At 52.9% G+C, this 11,546-nt stretch overlaps 1 protein-coding gene and 1 long non-coding RNA gene across 2 annotated transcripts in view; one reads left to right on the top strand and one right to left on the bottom strand.

Annotated features, from left to right (window-relative positions):
• LOC145530001 (uncharacterized) overlaps positions 1-11,546 on the bottom strand; it is a 43,085-nt gene that overhangs the window by 25,856 nt on the left and 5,683 nt on the right. The window contains exon 2 of the long non-coding RNA XR_014071396.1: positions 9,468-9,580. This is a non-coding gene — a long non-coding RNA (uncharacterized LOC145530001). The remainder of the gene's footprint in view (positions 1-9,467; positions 9,581-11,546) is intronic.
• Positions 149-7,417, top strand: LOC145530091 (uncharacterized). Its single transcript, XM_081550903.1, has 4 exons — positions 149-163; positions 1,898-1,984; positions 6,202-6,514; positions 6,765-7,417. Exons 1-4 carry the CDS (start codon positions 149-151, stop codon positions 7,391-7,393), a joined length of 1,044 nt encoding a protein of 347 aa, XP_081407029.1. The 3' UTR covers positions 7,394-7,417.

Raw genomic sequence — 11,546 nt, 5'->3', positions numbered from 1 at the left:
CCCACCTGGAAACAGTGTGTCCTTTCCCTGTGTGTGTGGATGGGGGTTTCTTGGGGTGTGTCTGCCTCAAGCAAGCCGAGGCGGATGTGGGGTCAGAAGCCTGTGGGCTGGTTGTGTCCACATCCCAGGGGAGAGCAGGCTGGGCGGGATGAGGACAGTGCAGGCAACACCAGCCGCCCAGGCTGACCTCACACCCTCAGGTGGGTTTCCATTCTCCCGGGTAGGCATCTGAGCAGACACACGTCTCTGTTCGTTCTGGGAGCAAATGTTTGAGTAGGCAGAAGCAACAGCCATACTGACCAGGCCCAGCTCAGAAAACTCCAAGCAGGGCTGGCTGATGGTCACTGTCATTGCAGAGCTTCCCACTGGATATGGCCGATGAGGGGGACACCCCATCCACCTCCCCGAGAAGGGGGTTGGAGCACCACCCCCCGCCCTTGAGGCCCAGTGCAGCCTCCAAGTGAGCAAGCCCACAGAGGGTTCAGCCCAAATGGGAATGAAGAGGAAGCGGGGAAGGCCTGCTTCCCACTCACCACCCAAGACACAGCCGGCGGCCCAGTCTCAGGCTGCCATGGAGCTCAGCACACCCGGTTCCAACCCAGAGCACTGAGAACCTCTGCCTCTGAGGCAGCAGGAGGACCAGGAGCCCAGCACGGTGAGCACAGAGGTGAGGAGGTGCTGGTGCATGTGTGTGTGTGGGGAAGGAGTCCTGAGCTACACAGGAGGAGTCCCCCAAAGCTGGTGCTGGGCCTGGAGAAAAGGCTGGCCTCAGACCATCCGCTTGGTGGACTGCAGTCAGGACGACATCCTATTGTGACTTCCTAAAGTGAGAATTGTCTCAAAAGCTCAGGGTAGAATTGTCTCCAGAGAGGCAAAGGGCAAAGGCAGGCCTGTGGGTAAACTTTCCTTCTCTCACAGATCCAGCACCAGCCCCCAGGTTCAACCAGGCTCCACTTCCCAGACCTGTCCCTACAGAGGTGGTTGCTACATGTCCAGGACTCAGGGATCCACTGAGGGGAGATTGAGACCTGAGACATGCCTTCCCATAGACACCAACTGGGTATTGGCCAGCACACTGGGAAGATCAGAACTCTGTACAAGCAGGACCCCCAGGCCCAGGCACCAATGCTCCAATCCCCGGGGGAGAACCTCCACCTCCATCTACATGTTCGGTTATGCCTGCCCCTCCTCGGATTTTGGCAGGAGAACCTGAGTCAGGGGATAAGAGAACACCTCTGAAGGGAGAGCCTTCCCTGGCTTCTGCCCAAGACCCAGATTCCCACGATGACGGACCCACCTCTGCAAGGAGAATGGGCCCCTGCTCTGGACAGAGACCCAGAGCCCTTTCCAAATTTCCATTTCTGGAAACACCATGTCCAGGGGAGGTTTTGGCTTTGCATCCTCCATCCCTCTCTGCCCCCCGTGGATGCCATCAACTAGCTTTCTACCCAGTGGAGGTTGAATTCACTTCCCCTGAGCTTCTTTTCATTCAGTTTTTCTGTATTTTATTTTCTTGATTTATATTTTGTTTCTCAGAGATTTGTGTATTTTTCCCTTAAATTTTTAATCAATAAAATTGATGTTAGATGGTACATTTCTGGAACATTAAGGACCTTCACAATTCTCTACAACCAACCCACTTTCTAGTTTGGGACTCTTTCATTCTCCACAACCAACCCTCGCTCACCCCCTGCAAATCCTGTATTCACTTCAAGCACTCTCTGTTCCTCCCTTGCCCCTGACAACCTTTAATTCGCTCATATCTCAGTGTCTTCCCATATTCTGGATGTCTCCAGTTAATGCCTATCAATGAAATCATAGAAAATGTGGTTTCATTAGACAACCCACATATTTTAAGACAAGACTTGGGACTTCTTGTTTTTTTTATTTCCTTTAGGGCAGCCTTTGTGTATCAGAAACGGCAGTGCAGGTGATTTCAAGATGTCATCAGCAAAACGAGGCCCTTTTGGCAAATAATCTCCAGGTAGGCATTACTATTGTGTGATGTCTCAGCCAGAAGAGAAATGCTGAGCTCTTCCTCAGGCACAAACAAAGTCACAAAAAGAAGCCAGGAAAGAAAATGGGCACAAGAGAGCATACCAACACCAGAAACAATGAGGTTGTCTCAACTTCATGAGACAAGGCTAGAGAAAGACCCAACAACCTTGTGGCCCAAACACACTCTTGAAAATCAATGTGCAGTAAAGAAGAGAAGAAAGCTGTGAAGTTGCAAGGACAGGCAATGCACTTGGCCAGTGTAGCCTAGTCCTACAAGTTAGACCTGAGAGTTCTAGCCTAGAAGCCCTGGCCTAGAAGTTGCAAGGAGAGGCAGTGCACATAGCCTGACTGCTCAGATAAGGATACACACCAAAGAAAACCCTTTGGAGACAGCAGGGCCGGTTATCACCGTGGTCCGTGTCTGGACTGGTGAGAGCCTGCCCTGGGTAGCGCACGATGGAAGAGAGTCTCTGGCATGCCCACTAAAGAGCTCTCTGTGCAGGACCTTCAAGGGGCCTCAGGTGCATCTCTTTAGGAGCAGTGGCGGATGTCATATGGGTTCTCATTTCACTTGCAGTGCAATAGTTCCTGTCACTGTAAACTCGCACCCTGGGTGACCCAAAGGCAAGGGCTCAGAGGCTCCTGAGAGACTAACTCCTTTCAGCTGAGCACAGAGCTGGCTCCTCACTGGGATGCCTGTGGCCTGGGGCTCCCAGAGGGGAGAGCAGCACTCGCCCCACCGTGTGGTCACTGCTGGAAGTGCAGGCTACTCCTCACTCCCCCTTTCCAGTGTCCCTGAGGGCAGAACAGTGTGAATCTAACCAAGGTGGAAATTCAAACTCAGATGCAACCAAACTTCCCACAAGGTCTCCAAAACCACTCAGGAACAGGGAATGGAAAGTGGAGGGGATGACATGAATGGAGATGGAGACTTGACACATTACACTGAGTTCACTTCCAGTTATCCCTAGACAAACTTTCCATGAAAACTTGTCACAAATCTAGAAGAACAATGAGCAGAAATTGGACACGTCCTCTGAGTCTTCACACACAAAAATTAAAGGCAGTCCAAAAAAAAAAAAAAAAAAAACAACGAAGAGAATACAGTGGACTTTGCAAAATCAAAGATATCTACTGTGGGAAAGATCTTATTACAAAAGCCAAAGACAGGTCATACATCGCGAGACAAATAAGTGGAAACACAAAGCTTATCAAGGATTTGTCTCCAAACAGACAAAAAACACCAACACAACAAGCCTGTGAAAACTAGGGAAAGGTCTGAAGGGACACCAGTCCGAGGAAGACACACACAGAGTATCCTGGATGATGTCCAGCACTGAGGGCCTGAAGAAACAACACTTTAGCTGCACTCCCTCAGTCTTGTGTGACACTGGATGAGGCCTCTGTTTCCAGGTGGCTCTGAGAGATGCACAGGGAGGAAGGGGAAGAGAAATCAGTTGCATTGCTAATGCTCACAGCAAAGTTTTCCAATGAGAAGGAAATTAACACCCGCAGGGACAATGCCATTCACCGAAGTGATACCCACGAGTCCATCTAACCCAAAAGGGAAGGAAGGACCTGTTCTCACAAAAAGGCAAGAGACGGAAGAAAGAAGATCAAGCCCACACAAATCACTGGAAAGAGAAGCTGTGCTCATGGCTTGAAAGAATTCCTATTGGGAAAATGATGTCACAGCCCCACAAGGCAATCCACAGCTTCGATGCTATTCCTCCTAAAATGCCAATGCATTTTCGCACCGAACAAAGAACTGCAAAAGGTGTACGGAAACAGAAAAGAGCCTAAAGAGTCAATACAATCTGAAGAAAAAGCCCTGATACGGACATCCAAAGTTGTGTGAAAGGAAATTAGAATACCAAACTAGGATCCTCAGGAGAGTATCGGAGAAGGCAATGGAGACCCACTCCAATACTCTTGCCTGGAAAATGCCCTGGATGGAGGATCCTGGTAGGCTGCAGGCCATGGGGTCGCTCAGAGTCAGACATGACTGAAGCGATTTAGCAGCAGCAACAGCAGCAGCAGCAGAACAGTATGCTATTCGAAATACAACAACACTCACAGATCCAGATCGATGGAATACAGTTGAAAATCCAGAAACAAACCCCAGCATCCATGGTCAACTGATCTCTGACACAGAAGGGGAGAATATCCAAATGGGAACAAGAAAGCGTCTTCAATACATTTCCATTGGAAAACCAGTCAGCTACAACTGAAGAACGCTACTGGTTTTGATCTCAGACCACCTCAATATCGGGGAAAAGCCTGAACATAAAGACTGATGTTATGAGATAGCTAGAAAGAAGCGTAGGTCAAAGGCACCTTAACATCAGAGTCTCCTTGCCATTTGGTGCGCGGAGGTAGAAATGGGTCTCTTCAAGTAAGGGAAAGAGGTACACGAAATACACCAATGGGTTCCATCCAATGGAACCTCTTCACAAAAGAGAAGCTAAGCATTCAGAAATGCAAAAGATAGGAAACGGAACATGAGAGACTCCTTGCAAGCGATGTATCTGAGAAGGGTTCATAGGGAAAGAGACTAAGAATGCACAGCACTCAGATTCCAAGAAACACCACCACCACCCTTGACCCTTCCCCCATGACCAACTCCGACCTAAAGCCTCTCTCTCCCTCTAACCTATCCCTAAAACATAACCCTCATCTAATCATATACATGTGCATTCCTAGCATCCATCCATCCACACACGAGAGAAAAAGAGGAAGACACAGACTGAATTGAGAAAGGAAAGAGAGGGACACAGCCAGAGAGAGACACGGAACCAAAGAGAGTAAAGGAGTCGATGGTCCAGACTTTTCATCCATGTGTCTCCAAGTTAGACGCAATGACAGCGCCCATCCACCCCAGAAGGGGGAAAAGGACGGAAGGTTTGGAGAGGAAAAGACAAGAACGCAGGGAGCCATTAGAAGCTCAGCCACCCGCAGAAGCCGAGCTGGGACACTTGAACAGAATCGCTCAATGCAAACAGAGGACCAGGAAATTTGCTACTCTTTTCTATAAGAGAGGGAGACCTTCGAGACTTCCTTTCGGTTCACCAACTTGGATTCCGGGTCTCAGAACCGTGTGGAGGGGGAGGGCCTTTCCCTGGGTACCACAGCACATCCAGGCCTCGTTCTGCCCCATTCTGTGCTTTGTCAGCCCTGGATGGAATCTTTCTTTCTGAAGTCTCAGCGCACAAGCTCCATGTGATATGGGCCCCACGTGGAAAGGCATGGAGCTGCTCGTAGGCCGACAGACCTAGGAAGCAGATGGGAGAATTACCCCCACTCTGCAGGGGGAGAGACTGGGGAAACCCTGAGGGGCATATGCTTGTCCAGGGTCACACCACTTATGAGAAGAAGGAGTCTGGTCTGAGAGCAGAGAGGTCCTCCGAGCTCAAACCCTGGCTGCACCCAGGCTTCACCAAGGCTGAGAGGTGGGCTGTGTGGGTGTCACTGTGCCTGAACATAGCCTAAGGGGGTGATCGAGAAGTCAGAAACACAGAGATTCCCTTGGGAAGTTTTGGGGAAGGGACCTCAGCACGAACCCCAGGAAAAGATGTCACCTGCCGGCAACAGAACCCAACAGAACCCGCAACCCGGGTATCCAGGCCTCCAGAGCGGAGAGGAGCCCCCAGCCAGATCACTTGCTGCCAAGATGTTCTGCTGTTTGCCCCTGCCCAGAGGACAGGGCCTCAGGAGAGCTCACAGGCAGAGTGTGTGGGAACCCTGTCAACGCAGGCTCAGGGCACCCCCGATAGGCTTCTGGCCCTTTGCCCGGAGAATCAGAAAGGTAACAAGGGGAGCCCCAGGCCGGGACAGGCCACCTCTCCAATGCCACATGGAAGCACAGGGGCCTTTGCCTGTGTGTGTGGATGCGGATTTCTCGGGGTGTGTCTCCAAAAATAAGCCCAGGCGGATGTGGGGTCACAAGCCTGTGGACAAATTGTGTCCACACCCCAGGGGAGAGCAGGCTGGGTGGGATGGGGAGAGTGCGGGCAGCGCCAGCCACCAAGGGTGACCTCACACCCTCAGGTGGGTCTCTTTCCTCCCGGGTGGGGATCTGAGCAGACACATGTCTCTGCCCATTTTTGGAAGAGAAGTTCGAGTGGGCAGAAGCAGCGGCTCCACTGGCCAGGCCCAGCTCGGAAAATTCCCAGCATGGCTGGCTGACGGTCACTGTCGTTCCAGAGCTTCCCACGTGATGAGGCCGAGGACGGCGACACCACATCCAGCTCCCGGAGGGAGGGGTCGGAGCACCACCCCCCCGCCCCTGAGGCCCAGTGCAGGCTCCAGGTGAGCGTGCCCACGGAGGCATCAGCCCCACCGGGGGCGAAGCGGAGGCGGGGAAGGCCTGCTGCCGAGACACCGCCCAGGATACACCCGGCGGCCCAGTCTGAGGCTGCCACGGAGCTCAGCACACCCGGCTCCGACCCGGAGTCCCGAGAACCCCGGCCTCTGAGGCAGCAGGAGGACCTGGAGCCCAGCACGCCAGAGCACAGAGGTGAGGACGCTGGGGCTGGTGCACGGGAGTGTGTGGGGAGGGGGTGCTGAGCTACACAGGGACGAGTCCCCGAAAGATGCTGCTGGGCCTACAGCAAGCGCTGGCCTCACACCCCCACCCCCATCTTGCACACTTCAGTCCCAAAAGACATCCGACCCTGGGTATTCTTTGGGAATCTCTTGGAAGCTTTCTGTCCCGGGATACGCACATGCCAAGGCTGGCCTGTGGGCAAACTTTGCTTCTCCCCCAGCTCTAGCACTGGCCTCCAACTGGAACCAGGCTCCACTTCCCAGACCTGTCCCTACAGAGGTGGTGGCTCCAGGTGCAGGACCCAGGGATCCACCGAGGGCAGATGGAGAACCGAGACTTGCCCTCGCAGAGACACCAGGCCAGCTGGGTTCTGGCCAGCACACCGGGCAGATCGGATCTCCGTGCCTGCAGGACCCCCAGCCCCAGGCACTGATGTCCCACCCCCTCAGCCAGAACCTCCACCTCCACGTGCACCTGTACCTGCTCGGGCTTTGGCAGGAGAACCCGAGGCAGAGGAGGAGTCACCGCCTCGGCAGGGAGAGCCTGCCCTGGCTCCCGCGCAACACCCAGACGCCGACGATGACTCACCCGCCCCTGCAGGAAGAACGAGCCCCCGCTCTGGACAGAGACCCAGAGCCCTTGCCGGAAACACCACGTCCAGGGGAGCGGTCGGCTCTGCCGCCTCCATCCCTGTCGGCTCACCGTGGACGCCGTCAACTCGGTCTGCCCCCAGGGGACATGGAGTTCCTTTCCCCTGAACTGCTTTGCATTTGGTTTGTTTCCACCTTACTGGTGATGTTTTACTTTTTGTATGGTTTCGTGTATTTTTGTTGGTTAAGTTGGGATTAGTAAACTTTTTCATCATTGTTGCAATTTGGGAACACTGTTGTGTGACTCTGGTGATACTGTGTTACCATCACCACTTTGTGGTTTCAGACCCGTTTGATCTTTATGCCCCACCCCCCAACAAAGCCTGGATTCAAGGCAAGCACGCCCTGTTCATCCCTCCCCCCCGATCCTGAACACAATTTCAACTTTTCTTTCTGCATTCCTTCCTATATTCTTGGTGTCCCCAATCAATGACTCTCAGTGAAATGACTGAAGGAGTTTCTTTCGGACTCTCCACCTACTGTAAGACTCCATTGGAGAGTTCTCATTTTTATGTCATTTGAACTAGCCTTTGATAGCTGACAGGACGGTGTACGTCCTTTCAAGATATCATGTGCCAAACGAAGCCCTTTTGGCAAATGCCATCATTATCTCCAGGCAGGCATTGCTGTTTGAAGGGTGACATCTCAGCCAGAAGGCAGAGGCTGAGCTCCTCTTGTTGCACCAGCTCCCAAAAGAAGCCAAGAAAGGGAGCTGGAACAACAAACCACCCCAACGCCCAGGAAAGCGTTCTTCACGACAGAAGGCTAGAAAATGACCCAACAACCTTGTGGCCCAGAACCCCTCTAGAAAAATCACTGTTCCATAAAAAAGAGAAACACGTGGGAAGTTCCAAGGAGAGGCAATGCCCATGGCCAGTGTACTTTAGAGACGGCCTGACCGCTCCGGGGAAGACACGCACCGACGGAACCCCTTGGGAAACAGCAGTGAGAGTCCTCACCGTCGTAAGGGTTTCCTCTGGGGACAACCTGCCCTGGGCACCACATGGGGGAGCAGACCGGCTTCTCTTCCTCTGCCCCCACACCATTCACTCATGAAGGCAGCTCAGGTGTTCTCATGCCCTGCCTGCCTGCCTGCCTGCCTGCCTGGCTCATCCGTGAGCTGTGACCACCTCCAGGGCAGGACTCCACCTTCTCCTCTCTGTGTACCGTGAATCTGCACACAGTGGGCTTTCAGAACCTTAGGAGACTTGAGCCATTCCCACTCGAGCCAGAACCCTCCCCAGGAAGGAAAACGGCTGTGGAGTCATTTTGGCCCCTGCACTGCTTCCGAAAGCCTGGCGGCTCCTACAGCCTCTACGGTGTGAAGAGGGAGGTCCCTTTTGACAGAGCTTTCCGGCTGTCAGATCTAAGCTGTTGTTTCACTGTCAGCTGTGTCTCTTCCGTTGCAGCCAGGTGGGCCACGCTGCTCCAAAGGGGCTCACAAGCTGAGTGGCAAGGGAGGTATTGAGAGGACAGGGATGGCTACAACGTGCTGCAAACTGAGTGAGGGTCCCCACAATCCTCAGCAAAGGTCTGTGGTGTGCAAGTGGGGAGTAGAGGGCCCCCAAGTTCCAAAGGAAGGGAGGTACTCGGGAGCTAAAGCCCTTGGCTGCTGTGGTAGCAGCTGCAGATGGCAGCTCGTCCACAGTGCACTTCGAATGAGGTCATATGAGCGGGACTCTGGAAATGGCTCCGAAATCAAGAGAAAGGGGTCAGGGTATGTGGGAATCCGGCGGGGGTGGGGGGTGGATGAAGGAAGGTGTCCTTCCTCTCTCCAGTCTCCAGTGCAATTTGGTTTGGTGAGTCTCAAAGCTACCAGATGGCACTTCCCAAGTCAGGCCCCCGCAGGAATCAGGGTGGGCTGCGTGCCTCGGCCCCTGCCACAGGGACAAGCCACACCAGTGGCCTCCCTGAGCTCCAATGGCCGGATCTGGGGGTTCTGTCTGGGTGCACACCTCCTTGCTGTGGCCAAGTTCCCCCCTTCTCTGAGCACCAGCTTCATCCTCTCGAATGAGGACATCGATTGCTACCTTGGCACGTTACTCTCTTCATCCTGTGAAGACTCATTAGGCTTATCCTACAATTACTAGCTGGCCCGAAGAGATATCTCCTGAATCCAGATTAAGCTGGAGTCTCCCAGGCTCATCTGGCATGTCTTCCCTGAAGTCTGCCAAAACCCACACCCTTGCATTTCCAGGGACTCCCCTTAGCCAGCTGGGCAGAAAACCCAGCATGGTTCAAACAAGCTGACAGACAAGCGGGAGAGGACTCACGGGCAGACGGCCTCCCTCAGGTCTCGGGTGGAGCTCTGGGACCACAGCAGCAGCGGGCCATCCCAGCGCCTTGGGCTCAGCAGCGCCCTCATTCTCAGGCCGGCGGCTCTGCCCTGAGGGGAGCAGGAAGGTCACCAACTGCCGCAGGCGGACGTCAAGCCCCTCCCACTGCTGGAGCCTGACCTCCCCCGGCCCCACCCCTTCCCCTACCCCAGCAGGACGAGAGCTCGTCTTCCCCTGGCTTCCAACGTGAGGCCCGGCCCTGGGCCCCGATTGGGCACTGCCCCAGTCCGGAGCCAATCACAGTGGCCAGGGAGGTGGAACGCACCGATTGGCCAGGGCCAGGTCATGTGACCATACTCCCCAGGAAACTCAAATATTACCAAGATTCCCTAACAAACCAATGAACAAAATTATCCAGTAAAGGCAAACCGTACATTTTAATGAGGCCAATGTCACAGAAAAAAAAAAAATCCTTCACAATGAACTGCTCAAGGAAGCTACTAAATAAGCTTTCAGAAAAGTGAAGTCGTTTTTTTTTTTTTTTTTTTTTTAATAGGGTGACGGAGAGCTATACCTTTCCCATCTATGTGAATTTAGGTTTAAACTAGATTTCCCTCGGCTATTATATAAGACAAAAAACCCCACATCACCCCCTTTCACTCCCCCCACCCCCAAAAAGTGTTTTAGTCTATTGAATTTTTGTGTCCTCAGTTGTGTCTGATTCACGGCAACTCACGAACTCCACACAGCCAGGCTCTTCCGTCCATGGAATTCAGGGCAATTTTTTCTGTCACAGCAAATGCCCACCCTGGGTGATCCAAAGGCAAGGGCTCAGAGGCTCCTGAGAGACTAACTCCTTTCAGCTGAGCACAGAGCTGGCTCCTCACTGGGATGCCTGTGGCCTGGGGCTCCCAGAGGGGAGAGCAGCACTCGCCCCACCGTGTGGTCACTGCTGGAAGTGCAGGCAGCTCCTCACTCCCCCTTGACAGTGTCCCTGAGGGCAGAACAGTGTGAATCTACTCAAGGTGGAAACGCAAACTCCGATGCAACCAAACTTCCCACAAGGTCTCCAAAACCACTCAGGAACAGGGAATTGGAAACTGCAGGGCATGACATGAATGGAGATGGAGACTTGACACCTTACACCGAGTTCACTTCCAGTTATCCCTAGACAAAGTTTCCATGAAAACTTGTCACAAATCTAGAAGAGCAATGAGCAGAAACCGGACATGTGCTTTGAGTCTTCACACACAAAACGAAAAGGCAGCTCACAAAACAACCCAGAGAATACAGTGGACTTTGCAAAATCAAAGATATCTACTGTGGGAAAGACCTCATTACAAAAGCAAAAGACAGGTCATACATCGCGAGACGAATGAGTGGAAACACAAAGCTTCTCAAGGATGTGTCTCCAAACAGACAAAGAACACCAACACGACAAGCCTGTGAAAACTAGGGAAAGGTCTGAAGGGACAGCAGACTGAGGAAGACACACACAGAGTATCCCGGATGATGTCCAGCACTGAGGGCCTGGAGAAACAACAGTCTAGTTGCACTCCCTCAGGCCTGTGTGACCCTGGATGAGGCCTCTGTTTCCCGGTGGCTCTGAGAGATGGACAGGGAGGAAGGGGAAGAGAAATCACTTGCATTTCTAATACTCACAGCAAAGTCTTCCAATGAGAAGGGAATTATCACCCCCACTGACAATGCCATTCACTGAAGTGATACCCACGAGTCCATCTGACCCAGAAGGGAAGGAAGGACCTGTCCTGACAAAACGGCGAGAGATGGAAGAAGGAAGATCAAGCCCACACCAACCACTGGAAAGAGAAGCTGTGCTCAGGGCTTGAAAGAATTCCTATTGGGAAAATGATGTCACAGCCCCACAAGGCAATCCACAGCTTCGATGCTATTCCTCCCAAAATGCCAATGCATTTTCGCACCGAACAAAGAATTGCAAAAGGGGTACGGAAACAGAAAAGAGCCTAAATTGTCAATACAATCCGACGAAAAAGCCCCGATACGGACATCCAAGGTTGTGTGAAAGGAAATTAGACGACCAAACTAGGATCCTCA

This window comes from Giraffa tippelskirchi, chromosome 12, assembly GCF_054371585.1.
Source record: "Giraffa tippelskirchi isolate mGirTip1 chromosome 12, T2T-mGirTip1v1.2.pri, whole genome shotgun sequence".
NCBI lineage: Eukaryota > Metazoa > Chordata > Mammalia > Artiodactyla > Giraffidae > Giraffa > Giraffa tippelskirchi.
This window is presented reverse-complemented; position numbering and strand designations above follow the sequence as displayed.

What these genes read in the sequence shown, in the direction of transcription:
- LOC145530091 (XM_081550903.1), top strand. An exon ending in TTTTGGCAAATAATCTCCAG is followed by an intron (nt 1,985 to 6,201) that starts GTAGGCATTACT and finishes CTGTCGTTCCAG; the next exon opens with AGCTTCCCACGTGATGAGGC. An exon ending in CAGCACGCCAGAGCACAGAG is followed by an intron (nt 6,515 to 6,764) that starts GTGAGGACGCTG and finishes CTTCTCCCCCAG; the next exon opens with CTCTAGCACTGGCCTCCAAC.